Source organism: Phyllopteryx taeniolatus, chromosome 7 (assembly GCF_024500385.1).
Source record: "Phyllopteryx taeniolatus isolate TA_2022b chromosome 7, UOR_Ptae_1.2, whole genome shotgun sequence".
Lineage (NCBI taxonomy): Eukaryota > Metazoa > Chordata > Actinopteri > Syngnathiformes > Syngnathidae > Phyllopteryx > Phyllopteryx taeniolatus.
In genome coordinates, this window is record NC_084508.1 from 26,532,950 (window position 1) to 26,549,357 (window position 16,408).

General features: G+C 42.5%; 1 protein-coding gene across 1 annotated transcript in view; it reads left to right on the top strand.

Moving 5' to 3' along the window:
* syde2 (synapse defective 1, Rho GTPase, homolog 2 (C. elegans)) overlaps positions 1 to 5,584 on the top strand; it is a 61,312-nt gene extending 55,728 nt beyond the window's left edge. The window contains exon 8 of the mRNA XM_061778610.1: positions 1,203 to 5,584. Within this exon, the coding sequence (XP_061634594.1) occupies positions 1,203 to 1,888 (686 nt within the window). The 3' untranslated portion in view covers positions 1,889 to 5,584. The remainder of the gene's footprint in view (positions 1 to 1,202) is intronic.
* The last annotated feature ends 10,824 nt before the right edge of the window (positions 5,585 to 16,408 follow it).

Sequence of the window (16,408 nt, forward strand, 5' to 3'; positions counted from 1 at the left end):
TGCAGGCCACCAGTCGCTTTGTTGACGCAGTAGTAACACAGATAAAAAAACAAACAAAAACAGAACCATTCATTTCCTGTCTCGCTTATTATTATTATTATTATTATTATTATATGAGCGGTGCGGGTGAGATAGAACCTATCTCAGCTGACCTCATACAATATCCAGTAGACAAACAAACATTCACATCTAAGAGCAATTTAGTCTTCAATGATCTAAGAAGCATGTTTTGGAATGTGGAATGCTGCTCAAGATACATTATTGATTTGCACCACCTTTGTAGAAAGATAGTAGATGGGTAAAAGAAGAACACTAGTGAGAAAATACTAATGAGAATCTAGATGAAGGTGCACGGGAATATTTCAGTTTGGGTCACAATGGCATCAATGGAACTGTGCATGAACCAGGAAGAGACCTGCTGACAGATGGAAAAAAAACATGATTATTTTTTTTTTTTAACAGTTTGGTCTTGGAAGAGGTCTACATACAACTGTGGGACTTGGCTGTTCTATATGATTTTGTTTTTATTTCCCACAATCGTTAAGATAATAACGTGTACCATTGTGAATAATGTAGTTAGCTACCTTGCCTGAGGAGGTTCCTTTTGCCGGAAGACGGGCATCTTTGCAGAATGCTATGTTAATAAGCTTGAAGCAGAAGGAGGGGAATTTGGTGGCAAAATAAACCGCAACAGCAGAGTGACCTAATTTGATTGCTCTATTGTGCAGGCAACTCACTCACTCAGTACCAAAATATCTTGGGAAAAGAACGAAGGACTTTATTATAAAACTGTCTCACATCAAGAATTAAGATGAGCTGCCTTTGAAATCTCTCTGCGGATGGGTGAATAAAGCATGAAAAGATACTCGCTGGCCACTTTATTTGGTACACTTGTATGCTTTTCAGATCAAATAAAAGCGCTGTATCTAAAATTCTGACTGTCAGAGAAGTAAATGTTATTTTTTAGTTGTTAAACAAATACAGCACAGCTACAATTATAAACATTGTGGCAGAGTAAAATTCAAATGTCTTTTCCAATGAGTCAGTCACAAATGAGCATTATTCGCTTTGTTAAGACATAATGTTTGATACCACTCAGTATAGTCCAAATGTACCTGATAAATTGCCTGGTGAGTGCACATTTGCCTGGAATCATCCCTATCTGATGGATTAAGGCTAGTTTATCTCTTTCTGTTCTCCAGTTGTGGACCCTCACGATCAGTCCTCCTCTCCTGAAGCCTCTGACTCACTCAAGGCCCCTCCCTTACGGCGGAGAAAAGAGCGCCCGCAGGTGTTGAACTTGACCGAAGCGGAGATGGTGGGTGTTCTGCGGCCCAAAGTGGGCCGCCTGGACAGCCCGAGCAACCGCTACGCGGGCGACTGGAGCGGCTGTGGCGATAGCTACTTCCCCTCCGAGATGCTTCTGCTCCCTCACAGCAAAGAGGAAGCCGACTACGACGATGTGCCCTCAGAGGATACAGACACAGCTGACGAGGACGCGGAATCCACCGTGCAGGAGGACACGAGTCCTTTGCCGGGTCCTGCCGAGCAGGTGCAGACTCTGAGCGAGGATGTGGCCGAGGAGGAGGAGCAGCTGGACTATATGGACGAAGATGAGGAGGTGGTGGTGGAGGCACAGCAGGAAGAGAACGATGGTTCCGGCAACCGGCAGCAGTCGGATGAGGAAGAAAAGCAAAGTGTGTGCGAGCACATCTTGCCGCCGCGGCTCCACAAGGAGCACGCGTACCAGGCTTACATGAAGATCCAAGACATCAGCCCCGTGCTGAGCAACAGGGTGAACTTGAGAGACCTTCAGGAGAGCATCGACACTCTCATAGGGAACCTAGAGAGAGAACTCAATAAGAACAAGCTCAACGTCGGATACTAAATCCTCTAACAGACACTTGAGGAGCGCTCCCAAAGGGGGAGTCAAAACAACAACAAAAAAGGGGCAAAAATATGTTGCTTGTGCCCCCACTAGTCTAAACATGGTATTCTGATGAATGTGTGTTCATGGCATAAAAATTAAACAGATAAAGTCATCAATTTTCATCCATCTCAGGAGGGCGCCATGTCGGGCAATATCGCCCTGCGCTGTTGACCGAAATTAACGTCACGAGTGTCCTCGCGCTTGGATTGCAAACGTCATGTGACCCAATCCGGAAATCAGGTTTGCAGACCTTTTTTGCGCGCCGCGATTCCAGCAAGTTTGTTTTCAAACCATCACGTCATTAACCCGTAGGCATGCTGCTGTAGTTATCGCAGCATACACAGCGAGATTGTTACATGCTATACAGTATACGCAATGGTAATCAGAATACCATGTTCTAGTGGGGACACATAATGCATATTCTTGCTGCCCCAAAAATTGCATTTACTTCCCCTTTATCAGGGAGTGATCCTGTAACGACATCATCATCAAAAACCAGATAATTCCTGAAATCACTTTAAATGAAATCACATTGAACAGGGTACTTCTTTCCCACAGACATTCCTTCATGTTTTTCTTCTCCTCTCACCGTGTCCTTCGTCTTGATGTTCCAGTTTCATGTTCCACGTCGTTGCTTTTCTTCTTATTAGAAGATTCCATTGACCCCTCAGGGGTTTAAAAGGTGCCTTAATTGTGTGAAGGTGGTCAACCACATGCAAAATCCACCCTGAAACACCCTGCACCCCCTCTCTATACTATGAAGTCTTGGATGCTTTTCCACTACGTTTGAAATAATAAGCTGTATAATATTGTATTTCTGTGTCTAACTCAGTAAATCGCCAATGGAGTACAGAATACAAAGTTGCTGACGGGATTCAGAGCACACCTCCAGTTTATAAAATGTGTTAGTTTCAAAGTAAAACGTAGTTTTCCTTCCACAGAATTTTTTTTTTTTTCCTGGCAGGCTTCAGAAGCAACATTTGTCATGGAGCACTTCCACATCTTTTCAACAGCAGGAAAGAATTTCAGAAGCATTAGAACTTTCATTAAGTATTTCTTTCCAACCAAAATAGGCAATTGGGTTATAAAAAAATGTGCTGAAAAAACAAATAACCAGAAAAGAGAAACCCTAAGAGAAACGTGTTCAAGCCCACCATTAGTGAGCAGACCTGACTGTGCCTTCCTTATGTTTGGTAGGAAAAACTAAAAAGATTCTACCTTTAAAATTACAATTTTATCACACGTGTTCCGTTTTCTAGTTGGGAAGCTTACCATTTATAAAGTGATAAAGTCCATTCATCGAAAATTGCACTTTCCTAAATTTAGGGCGTCACAAACATAAGTTAATAGGATCCCAACAACCAAAGCCAATTTCCTCATTTGTTATCCCAAATGCAAACATAAACCCCCAAAAATGCATCCCTAAGTGGGTTGTACAGAATGTATGAGATTCCTCATCATGTGTATTATTGCCGTTTCCAGCTAACAAAGATGACAGGAGTGTTCTGTTCTCCAACCAAGACGACACAGAGATTTGACACAAGATTTTTAAATCGCTCACATCTGTATAACGCTAATGCACTTACAAAGCAGGCTGTGGTTTCATTTGTCATTATGGTTCATTCAGTTAAAGTACAGTACTGTGTGTCTAAATTAAATTAAGAGAGAAGAGCACCTCTTCAGAGGTCATGGGCCATGGAAACCCATTCCATGAAGCTCTCTGCACACTGTTCTTGTGCTAATCTGAAGGCCACATGAAGTTTGGAGGTCTGTCGCGATTGACTGCAGAAAGTTAGCAACCTCTTCGCATTATGTGCCTCAGCATCTGCTGACCTTGCTCCCTCAGTGGCCTACCACTTCGTGGCTGAATTGCACAGATGTTTGTTAATACAGTTTGCATGCCTAGGTGTTTGATTTTATACACCTGCGGCGCAATCCAAAATAGTTTTTTTTTTTTTTTTTAAAGACAAGCACTCCCTCCATGCCAATAGGGGGCAGTGTGTTCATATTGGTTGGAAAATATTAGCTTTCTCAGCATGAGCTTGAAGGAGAAATGTCCAATTTTTCAGATGATGTACTCCTCTTGACAAGCGACTGAAGAATAAATTCAGTGTCATACTGCCATCATCTTCAAATCCTTATTGTACTCATTATTGCCTCATGAGGAACAAAGTGGTATTACCATACATGTCCGGGTGGCGCTTGTTTGATCACTAATCCCCTTATCCCTTCAACAACAACAAAAAAAGATGAAGACATTTGTAAATAAATAAAACCTTGATTAATTATTTATTTAGTCCAACTCCTCACAATAGATTTTTTTGTGTAACTGTGAAAGTCCTCACTAACAAATGTGTAAGCATCCCAAGTCTCTGTAACAGTAAGTGAACACGCATATTTAGATATATAATATCTGAATGTCAAACTATTCTTTATCAGTCATGCTTCATCTTCTGTAAGTTCTCTGGCGAAATGGTGAAAGAGACGCAGCCAAATGTGAAACAACAACTTAACTGTAGCTGCCAAAATAGACAATGGATGTTTTCAGTAATCCAGTGATGAATTGAGAATACAGTAGTCAGTATTTAACCTATATGGATATGTATATAATAATCTAAATGTATTTGGAGTATATATATTTTTTTGTATTCCCGTGGTGTATTTAAATGCTTCATACATCATAGTGTTGACTTCAAGAAGTAGTTGCTTTTCTCCCCTTCAGGCTACCTGTACACATCTTAATGTGCTGGACTAATGATACAAGTTAAAATGTACACCGTATGATAAAGCTGTTATTTTTATTATGTTGTGTGTATATAGTTGATATTGTCTCTGGTGGACTGAACTGTGTTCAGCGTTCAAGGTGTTGTTATATTTTTTAAGGTGCTGAACGTTGCATGGTCAAAAAGCTTTACTGACATAAAACAAGGCCATTTCTCATCTGCCTTTGGTATTCAGTATTTATGTATGTGTAAAAAGAATTGTTTTTTGAATGTAAGCTTATTTGTTTGTCACTATGTTTCCACAATCGAGATGACTGCATTGCCTATTTTGTTTTTCTCCAGAGGACTTCCCATACAAATACACTTATAATACCCATCATGAGTTTAAGTTAATTAAACCTAACTGTCCAAACTTGTAATTTTGCTCTTATTTACCATAACTATTTATATCAGTTTCTAGGAATGTAAATTAATAAGGGTGAAACTCTATTGTGAAATGTATTATATTCTTTATTAGGTACACCTTTACAAAGATACCAATAATTGATTGATAATCAGACTAATGTCCTAAAATCTATGGCATCATTTTGTGTTGTAATAGCCCACTATTACAATACAACGCTGGGCAACAAACAGAAATGTAAGACATGTGCAACTAACAAAAGGCAAGCTGCATAAATTACTAAATTCAATATCAATGCAGCTATGTAACGCAAGACTGCCTTCAGTGTTGACTTTCTTTATTGACGTCTGCTGTCTCCATTCCCAATATAGCATATAGTATATATATAACACTATGCAGCTGTATTTTCTAATCATCTTGTCCTCTGGAGAGAAAATGCCACAAGGAAAGCATCCCCAAATAAAATTAAATATTACTTTGTATTGGTCCCGAGTCATATGTGATCACAATAAAGTACATTGTTTTATATGTGGTGTGTGTTAAATTTGTCATTGTTGAATGTACAGTGCGTGCAGAAAGTATTCCGACCCCCTTAAAAAATTCACTCTTTGTTATATTGCAGCCATTTGCTAAAATCATTTAAGTTCATTTGTTTCCCTCATTAATGTACACACAGCACCCCATATTGACGGGAAAAAAACAGAATTGTTGACATTTTTGCAGATTTATTAAAAAAGAAAAACTGAAATATCACACAGCCATAAGTATTCAGACCCTTTGTTGTGACACTCATATATTTAACTCGGGTGCTGTCCATTTCTGATCATCCTTGAGATGGTTCTACACCTTTATTGGAGTCCAGCTGTGTTTGATTGTACTTGATTAGGAAAGCCACACCCCTGTCTATATAAGACCGTACAGCTCACAGTTCATGTCAGAGCAAATGAGAAGCATGAGGTCAAAGGAACTGCCTGAAGAGCTCAGAGACAGAATTGTGCCAAGGCACAGATCTGGCCAAGGTTACAAAAAAATGTCTGCTTCACTTAAGCTTCCTAAGAGCACAGTGGCCTCCATAATCCTGAAATGGAAGACGTTTGGGACCACCAGTACCCTTCCGAGAGGTGGCCAAACTGAGCAATCGGGGGAGAAGGGCCTTGATGAGAGAGGTAAAGAAGAACCCAAAGATCACTGTGGCTGAGCTCCAGCAATGCAGTCAGGAGATGGGAGAAAGTTCTAGAAAGTCAACCATCAGTGCAGCCCTCCACCAGTCGGGCCTTTATGGCAGAGTAGCTCGACGGAAGGCTCTTTTCAGTGGAAGACACATGAAAGCCTGCATGGAGTTTGTTAAAAAAAAAACACCTGAAGGACTCCAAGATGGTGAGAAATAAGATTCTCTGGTCTGATGAGACCAAGATTGAAATTGTTGGCCTTAATTCTAAGTGGCATGTGTGGAGAAAACCAGCCACTGCTCATCACCTGTCCAATACAGTCCCAACAGTGAAGCATGTTGGTGGCAGCATCATGCTATGGGTATGTTTTTCAGCTGCAGGGACAGGACGACTGGTTGCAATCGAAGAAAAGATGAATGCTCCAGAGTGCTCAGAACCTCAGACTGGGCCGAAGGTTCACCTTCAAAAAAGACAAAGACCCTAAGCACACAGCTGAAATACCAAAGGAGTGGCTTCAGAACAACTCCGTGACTGTTTATGAGTGGCCCAGACAGAGCCCTGACTTAAACCCAATTGAGCACCTCTGGAGAGACCTGAAAATGGCTGTCCACCAACATTCACCATCCAACCTGACAGAACGGGAGAGGATCTGCAAGGAGAAATGGCAGAGGTGTGAAAAACTTGTTGCATGCTTCCCAAAAGGATTCATGGGTGTATTAGCTCAAAAGGGTGCCTCTACTAAATACTAAGCAAAGGGTTTGAATAATTATGGCTGTGTGATATTACAGTTTTTCTTTTTGAATAAATCTGCAATAATTTCAACAATTCAGTTTTTTTTCGCCGTCAATATGGGGTACTGTGTGTACATTAATGAGGGAAAAAATGAATTTAAATGATTTTAACAAATGGCTGCAATATAACAAACAGTGAAAAATGTTAGGGGGTCTGAATACTTTCTGTACTCACTATAAATTAAAAAAATCAATCAATTTTGGACTTCAAGGTTTATTCCTTATTTTCCCCCCTTATCTCTTTACAGAGGGCACATTATCTCCCAGCCTTGCTTTTGTATATTAACAATTCGTGCAAGCAATTGCCCTTCCTGACATCTGGGAATCTCCCAAAATTGTTTTATAGCTTCAGGGACATTCCCAGGAAGCAGCTGTATTTAACCGTCCTGTATCATTGACTTATGAAAGACTGCACTTTCTGCACCTCTGTAACAAATTGAAACATTTATGAGCAACATTTGTAGAAATCTACACATATATCACCTCATGTTAGAGTAATTGATAAAAGTGTACTTAACATGACTTCATTCATAGTGTGTTTGTACAAAGAAAGCCATTATGGCTGCATATCTCCAGTGAGGTTTTATGATCTCTCATGGCTGTTCGCATGACAAGTTAGAAGCCGGAGTCTTCTCAGCCCCATGATGGTTTTTGACCTTGTTTGAGTCACTCTTGACAGTTCAAATCACCTGCCTGGAACAGCAATGAATTTAAAGTTTGTACTCACCTGGCCACAGCAACATGTTTTATAATGACTACTGCTAAACTGGAATTTCTATGGCAATGGTGTCAATTATTTGACAGCTCAGAATGTACAGAATTTTAAACATGGACAACAATAATCGTTGTGGAATTGGAAAATACATCCCTTCAAACCTCTACTGTCTATTGTGACAGTGTTTTAATATAAACATCCATCAGGTTTTATAGTGAAACCTCCAAGGGTTGAAATAATCCACAAAACAAAACGAGACACATGCAGAGTTGATGCTGTCTGAACTAAGTTCATGTGAGGGAGGCTGTCGTCTTGTGAGATGAATCACGCTTAATGGTGGCTTGAATGATTTTTTTTTCTTTTCTCTCTGTACTCCGGCTTCCTCCCCATCCCCAAAAAGGCCCTGTGCCCTGCATTTGGCTGGCGACCAGTCCAGGTGTACCACGCTCACCCGTGGTTTTTTTAATTTGTCCACCCATGGGGTCTTCTGCGGTGCTGCTATATTTAGGTTCATTTTAAGTTCATCCATCCATCCATTTTCTGAGCCGCTTCTCCTCACTAGGGTCGCGGGCGTGCTGGAGCCTATCCCAGCTGTCATCGGGCAGGAGGCGGGGTACACCCTGAACTGGTTGCCAGCCAATCGCAGGGCACATAGGAACAATCAACTATTCGCACTCACAGTCATGCCTACGGGCAATTTAGAGTCTCCAATTCATGCGTGTTTTTGGGATGTGGGAGGAAACCGGAGTACCCGGAGAAAACCCACGCAGGCACAGGGAGAACATGCAAACTCCACACAGGCGGGGCCGGGGATTGAACCCGGGTCCTCAGAACTGTGAGGCTGACGCTCTAACCAGTCGGCCACCGTGCCGCCTCATTTTAAGTTCACACATTTATTTGAAAAAATAAAAAATAAAAATCGATGACTGGTTTAAGTTGCTCTCTCAGTTCCAGTGAAAGCAAGCTTCCATCTGAGCAGCGAGGAAGACAAAAAGAGTCCTGTTTGAAAAGTCAAGAGTCCACATTTAATATCGGTTGCCATTCAAAGTGAACTGGACAGAATCTTGGTTTGTTTCTAATTTGGGAGAGAGTGGAGATATGGTCTCGTTGGGTAAACATCCTTGAAATCCACCTGCATGTGAAACCAGATCTTCTCCCCCCTCTTCCTCACTTCTGTTCCCTTAATCTCTGTTGACCTTTAAGTTGCTATCACAGCTGTAAGTCAACCAGCCAAGCGCACAAACACATATGGCCTTTGTTTGGAACTTTCCCCACCACATGCTTTCCCCTTTACAGTACGGCATTAATAAAGAGAGAGCAACTTTTGGTTGGTACACAAGCTGAGCGATGAGATGAGACATTATCGTTCCAGGAGTAAAGCTGTGGAAATACAACTTTGTAGAAGAGAGGTGCTCTGCAAGAACCCATAACATTTTGGTGCAAATCGTGAGAATAATACATAATAAAGGAACAGATTTCAAATGTTCGCCATTTGATGGAATCAATCAAGCTGGTCGTCTGACTACTTCTTCCCTGGACAAGAAAATAGCCTGCTAACTAACGCACTCACAGATGAGAAAAACAAAAAAATGTGAGTCACCGTGGATGCGTTCGGCTTCACAATGAAGGCCATCATTGCCATTGAATGCCTTGTTCTGCTCTTTTGCCGAAACGGCTGCTGGCCACGATGTGGTTGGGCAAATACAGCATGACAGTACGTTCATCTTCTTTTCGGCAGTTCTGCCTTCTAGCTTCTTGCTATTCTAGTTTGTTGATGTTCTTGCACAATTCAATTCAAACATTTTCCTTCAATTCTGATAGCATTCATAAAATGGAGCTGTTTGATTATCAATTCAATGTACCACCACATTTCCTGCAAATGAATCAGGAAGGTGTGCTTTATTAAATATGAAAGAAATAGGGTGTGAATGCAATGAAAATATGGCTTTTATGCATGTGAACCGTGGCTCTAATGATGGGTTTCGCTCTGAGCCTTGCATTAACGAGCTAATTATCAAAACTGGTAATGATTTTGATGCCGAATTTGCCCAACTCTCTGAACAAATAGGGGGACTATGCTTGCCCCATGCAATAAAAACAATGGAAAGCGTTATACGAGGTGTAATCTCACTGATCGCACACTTGACGTGTGGCTTGCATAACATGCGACTTGCTGCATTGAATAGAAATAAGAAACATTAATATAATAAGTCCTTTGGAGCAAAAAAATAAATACAAATACAAAATTTGTGGACAAATGGGTACTGTGCCGGTGTCACATGATCATCATCACTAAGCTAAAGCTGAAAGCTTAATTGGTAAATAACTTGTCAATGAATGAATGAATAAAAACATACACGTGGTCGTCTGGGACGTTAAGTCACAGTAGCGCTGCAGTAAACGTACACCTTGCCCAGAGAAGTGCATTCTGAGCAGCAACAAATGCAACAGATTGTGATGTTCTTTGCTTTGGTTGTACGTAATTATGCATGTCTAAATTGAACACTTACATAACACTCGATTTTATATTGCCTTTGTAAAAGTTGTTGTTTTTAGGATCCAAAACATAGTTGTAATGTAAAGAAATGACTAAACAACATTGTTTTTGTTTCCAGTCGAAAACAGTGTCGTGTAAAAGGCCCCAATATATGAAGTATATTACAGTAAGAGGCACATGTGAGGTAATTTTCTCCAAAGCACATTACTCACTCAGCTCATAAACGGAGAGAGCTGAGTCACATTAATTGCTGGGAGCCTTTATTCAGTGACCCTGCAGACATTCCATGCATGCAGCGTCCTTCAATAGACGATTAAACACGTTTTACAAAGATAAAAAGCTCTCTGATGTGTTTTTGAGGGTCTTTTGTTCCCCACCCTCCAGCCTGCTGTACTTGGCAGCTCTTCATAGGGCTTCAGCACACATCTCTCGACACACTGCGGACAGATCGGCCTGTTGTGGGCCGCCACCATGATGAGAATGAGACCGTGCCGGAGGGGAGAAGATGAGCACAGAGCACGGAGGTGAAAGTGAAGAATAGTGGGAGAGAGAACAGAAGAGCGGCGGCTCAGATCCTCAACGACACACTCCTCCCACCTCCATTGGCCCGTCACTCAGAACTGTTTCATTTTTAATAAGGCTAATCCCTCACAGAGGTAAGCTGCCCATCAACCCTGCTGCATCCTGCAAGACAGCAATCTCCTCTTCAGTGTGAGGGCAGGATGAGGGTTTGCTCCGCTTCAAAGAAGAGAAAAATGTGAAAGGTGAGACTAAAAAGAGGCCGCATCGGGAGATTTGGGCCTCTCATGTTTGATACATGCACAGGTGCCTTCTTTTTTTTCTTTTTTTCCTCTAAAATTGTGATCCAGCCACTGAGCAGCCTATAATGTGATATGAAGTTTGTTCTCCAGAGAGGACACGAAGACATGTTGCTGTGTGTGTGTGTTATCATCTGTCACCTTCGATCGCTTGCGGAAGTCGAAGTCGTAGTCGAACCAGATATGTCGCGCACGAAGTAATTGATAAATAAAAGTAGCGAGCGGCATTTAGATTATTGTAACGGAGTTAACGGAAATACTCGAGTAAAAGTAAAAAAGCATACAGTATCAAAACTTCTCTGACAAGTGCAATTTACCCAAAATGCTACTTGAGTAAATGTAGCGCGTTACTACCCACCTCTGCATGTGGCGGACATGAGACTTAACAGTTATATATATATGTGTGTGTGTGTGTGTGTGTGTGTGTGTGTATATATATATATATATATAGTCCTTATTTGTTTCACAAAGGTCATTTACAAAACTTTGAAACTGTATAATTGTGGACAAAGGAGTTAAGTTACGTGTTGGGGGGACTCGTCGTGCTCAATGCTGCAGCTTTGGTTCGCTTCTGCAATACTCATTTCGCGGCGTAATCCTCTACTCAGAAGATCCTGACAATTGTACGTAGGCTTTTCCCAACAAGGAATGGCGCTTCCAAACGAAAACACACACAAATACAAACAAAAACAGCACCGAGTGTGCTTTGACAAGACCCCATAAGGCCGGCTGGAGCAGCATCGCTGGCGTGGGGAAGGATCGCTACTGTCTCAAATGTTGACGCCTAAATGTCAAAACTAAATGTCGATACTTTAGGTATTTCAGTCATTTGAGAGAGAGTAATGTCAGGAAGGAAATTGGTGGTATCGATCATTAGCAGACACACGGAAGGAGCACATACGTAGCAGCACAATCTTAGTGCAGCAAAAGCCAAACTCTATTTGCAGTGGCCCACCACAATTAAATGTACATGTGGGAAACCATACAGGAGAAGCTAATCATGCTTTTATTTCCAGTAGACTTGACTATTGTAATGATCTTCTGACTGGACCACCCAAAACAGCATTACACAGCTGCAACTCAGGTTCTGGGAACAAAGAGTTCAGAACATATTACTCTAGCTCCAAAGTCTCTACACTGGCTCTCAGTAAGCCATACATTTGACTTTAAAGTTATGCAATTGGTCAATAAATCACCTATTTCCTGTATATTTGGTCCTGAATACATGAAATAAAGGATAATGGAATATAAACCTAATAGGGCTCTGAGATCTACATACTCAGAATTAGCTAGTGGAACACAGTACAAAGCAAACATGATGAAGAAGCATTTCGTTGTTTTGCTGAACACAAATGGAATAAGATGCCAACAGAAGTGAAGTCAGCCCCACGTCAATGCTTTTAAGTCCAGGCTAAAAACTATTCTTGTTTCTCGCGCTTATAATTGAGCAGTTTGGAGCTTTTCCATTACTTAGATGATTTCTCTTCCACTTAGGGTTGGGCATTGTTTGAATTTGAGTGATTCCGGTCCCGATTCCGGTTCCTCATTTTGATTCCGGCTCCAAACGATTCTCGATTCCGATTCTTTTAGGGGGCTGGGTCAAAAAACATGAATGGTTTAAATAAAGGGTGTCCAAATTATGGAAATCCATTTTCTTAGCATCCCGTAAGCAAGACACATGAAAGCCTGCATGGAGTTTGCTAAAAAACACCTGAAGGACTCCAAGATGGTGAGAAATAAGATTGCCTGGTCTGATGAAACTAAGATTTTTGGCCTTAATTGTTAGTGGTATGTGTCGAGAAAACCAGGCACTGCTCATTACCTGTCCAATACAGTCCCAACAGTAAAGCATGGTGGTGGCAGCATCATGCTGTGGGGGTGTTTTTCAGCATCAGGGACAGGGCGAATGGTTGCAATCGAAGGAAAGATGAATGCGGCCAGGTACAGCGATATCCTGGACGAAAACCTTCTCCACAGTGCTCCGAAGGTTCACCTTCCAACAAGACAATGATCCTAAGCACACAGCTAAAATACCAAAGGAGTGGCTTCAGAACAACCCCGTGACTGTTCTTGAATGGCCCAGCCAGAGCCCTGACTTAAACCCAATTGAGCTTCTCAAGAGAGACCTGAAAATGGCTGTCCACCAACGTTCACCATCCAACCTTACAGAAGTCGAGAGGATCTGCAAGGAGGAATGGCAGAGGATCCCCAAATCCAGGTATGAAAAGCTGCATCGTTGCATCATTCCCCAAAACCAGGGGTGCTCAATGCGTCGATCGCGGTCGACTAGTATTGGTAGATCGCATGACATAAAAAAAAAAGACATCAGCCTATCATCCATCCCGTTGCTTGATTGATATACATATATAATCGATGATATCTGAATTTTTCTGACACTTAGGTCACGCACATGCGCAAACAACGCTGCTAAAAGGTAACTGCAGATGCGCAAACAACGGCGCCAAGTCTGTCAAAACTAAGAAGCTAGTCAGTGAGTTACCTCTAATTTTTATATCTCGGTGTTTTCTCTTAAACTTAAGAAAGGGTATAAAAAGGAGTGGGGGAGCTGGACCAAGTAAGAAGACAAAAACCTTCCACTTTTATACGGAATAGGACGAGGAGCATTTTTTGACGATGACATTTTCGAAATGCGTATGCCTCATCTGCCAGTCTGCCGTCGCATTACCAAAGAACGGAAATGTGGAGCGGCATTTTAGGACTGTGCATGGAAAATACGACACTGACTACGCATCCCTGGCTGAGTCACTTCAGTGCAAGTCATCGGAGTAAACTCAGGTAATGACAAATAATTTTACATTGTTAGTTATGTTGTGTTGTGCAAGATTGGCTCATGCGGTGATGCAAGGTACATCAACATACATTGGTGCTGAGCTGTGTCGGCGGCCCAGAATTCTAGCTCACTGGTAGCGCTCTGTGCTCTCAAACCGGCGACATGGTAGCGGCCCCCCCCCAAAAAAAAAGGTAGATCGCGGGAGGTTGGCTGCTTGAAAAGTAGATCTTGGGGCAAAAAAAGGTTGGGCACCCCTGCCCAAAACACTCATGGCTGTATTAGCTCAAAAGGGTGCTTCTACTAAATACAAAGCAAACGGTCTGAATAAATATGTGATATTTCAGTATTTCTTTTTTAATAAATCTGCAAAAATTCCGTTTTTTACTGGCAATATGGTGGTGCTGTGTGTACATTAATGAGGAAAAAACTTAAATGTTTAGCAAGCGTCACGGTGGTCGACTGGTTAGCACATCTGCCTCATTGTTCTGAGGACCGGAGTTCAAATCCCGGCATGTTCTCCCTGTGCCTGCGTGGGCTTTCTCTGAGCATTTTGGTTTTCTTCCCACATCCCCAAAACATGCGTGGTAGGTTCATTGAAGACTCTAAAGTGCGAATTGTTGTTTGTTTCTATGTGCCCTGCGATCGGCTGGCGACCAGTTCAGGTTGTACCCCGCCTCTCACCCGATGATAGCTGAGATAGGCTCCGGCACGCCCGCGACCCTAGTGAGGAGAAGCGGAAAGGAAGATGAATGAATGATTTTAGCAAATGGCTGCAATATAACAGAGTGAAAAATTTAAGGGGGTCTGAATACTTTCCGTACCCACTGTAGACCCTCAGGAACGTCACCGCCGTTTCAACCAACGACTGTGTATCTATTGCGGACAATCAGGCCACTTAATTTCCACATGCCCCCTAAGACCAAAAGACTGGGCTCACCACAACCCCAAGCTCTCCCTCCCATAAGATCGTTCCCGTGTGTATTCTTGGTCCTGTTCGCAACACACCTGTAAATGCCCTCATTGACTCCAGCGCAGATGACAGTTTTATTCATGAGGATTAAGCACATCAGCCCCAAATCCCTCTCAAACCCCTCCAGTCGGAAAAGTCACAGCCCTAGATGGGCGACTCATCTCCCCTGTCTCCCTCCAAACAGTACCGTTTACTCTCCTTATCTCAGGTAATCACTGTGAAGACAACCAGCTTTTTGTTATTGCATCCCCTGAGACTCCGTTAGTCCTCGGAATTCCCTGGCTCATGAAGCACAACCCCGCCATAAACTGGACGCACCTATCGATCACCGGGTGACACCGGGTCTGCTTTCAGCCATGCCGCCCTCCAGCAAACCTCAACCACCTGCCACACCGGTCGACCTTTGCCGGGTGCCGGAAGAATATCATGATCTCTCCCGTTTTCAGTAAGGATCTTGCCATTTCACTACCCCCTCACCACCCTTAAGACTGCGCGATCGATCTTCTGCCGGGAGCCCCTCTCCCCTCCAGCCGTCTCTTCAACCTTTCCCGCCCTGATAAAAAGGCTATGGAGGACTATATCCGTGACTCCCTGGCTTCTGGACTGATCCGGCCCTCTTCTTCCCCTGTGAGGGCCGGCTTGTTCTTCGTTGAGAAGAAAGATACAAATCTCTGTTCCTGCATCAATTACCGTGGACTCAATGACATCACCGTAAAAAGCAAATCTCCACTGCCCCTCATTGACCCCTCATTTGAACCCCTCTGTGACGCCCAGATATTCACCAAATTGGATCTACGTAATGCATACCATCTCATCCGCATCAGAGAGGGGGATGAATGGAAAACTGCTTTCAATACCCCACTTGGACACTTTGAATACCTGATCATGCCGTTTGGATTAACCAACGCCCCCGCCATTTTCCAAACCTTCATTAATGACGTCCTCCATGATGTTTTCGTCTATTTAGACGACATTCTCTTTTTCTCCCGCTCTCCCGAAGAACATCGCCATCATTTCCGCCAAGTCCTCCAGCGTCTCCTTGAGAACCGCCTCTATGTAAAACCTGAGAAATGCAAATTCCACCTCTCCTCCATACACTTCCTGGGCTATATTATTGCCAAAGGACAATTACAACCAGACCCAGCAAAGATGCACGCAGTCATCAACTGGCCCATTCCCTCCAGCTGCAAAGAAAACGAACGTTTCCTGGGATTCGCCAATTTCTACAGCCACTACAATTACAGTAACGTGGTTATTCCTCTCACTAGCCTTACCTCCACCAGCTCTCCATTCCAGTAGACCAAGGCTGAAGAAGAAGTGGATTAAGACTGCAAATTCAACTACATGTCAGAATCAGAATCAGAATCAGAATCAGAATCATCTTTATTTGCCAAGTATGTCCAAAACACACAAGGAATTTGTCTCCGGTAGTTGGAGCCGCTCTAGTACAACAGACAGTCAATTTACAGAACACTTTGGAGACATAAAGACATTAACAAAAAACAACAATTGTGCAAAAAGATGCAGAGTCCTCAGTTCGAATGGCTAATATCGCAATAGTCCGGTGTGGTAGTTTTGTGGCTGCTCGGGAAATAGTTAGG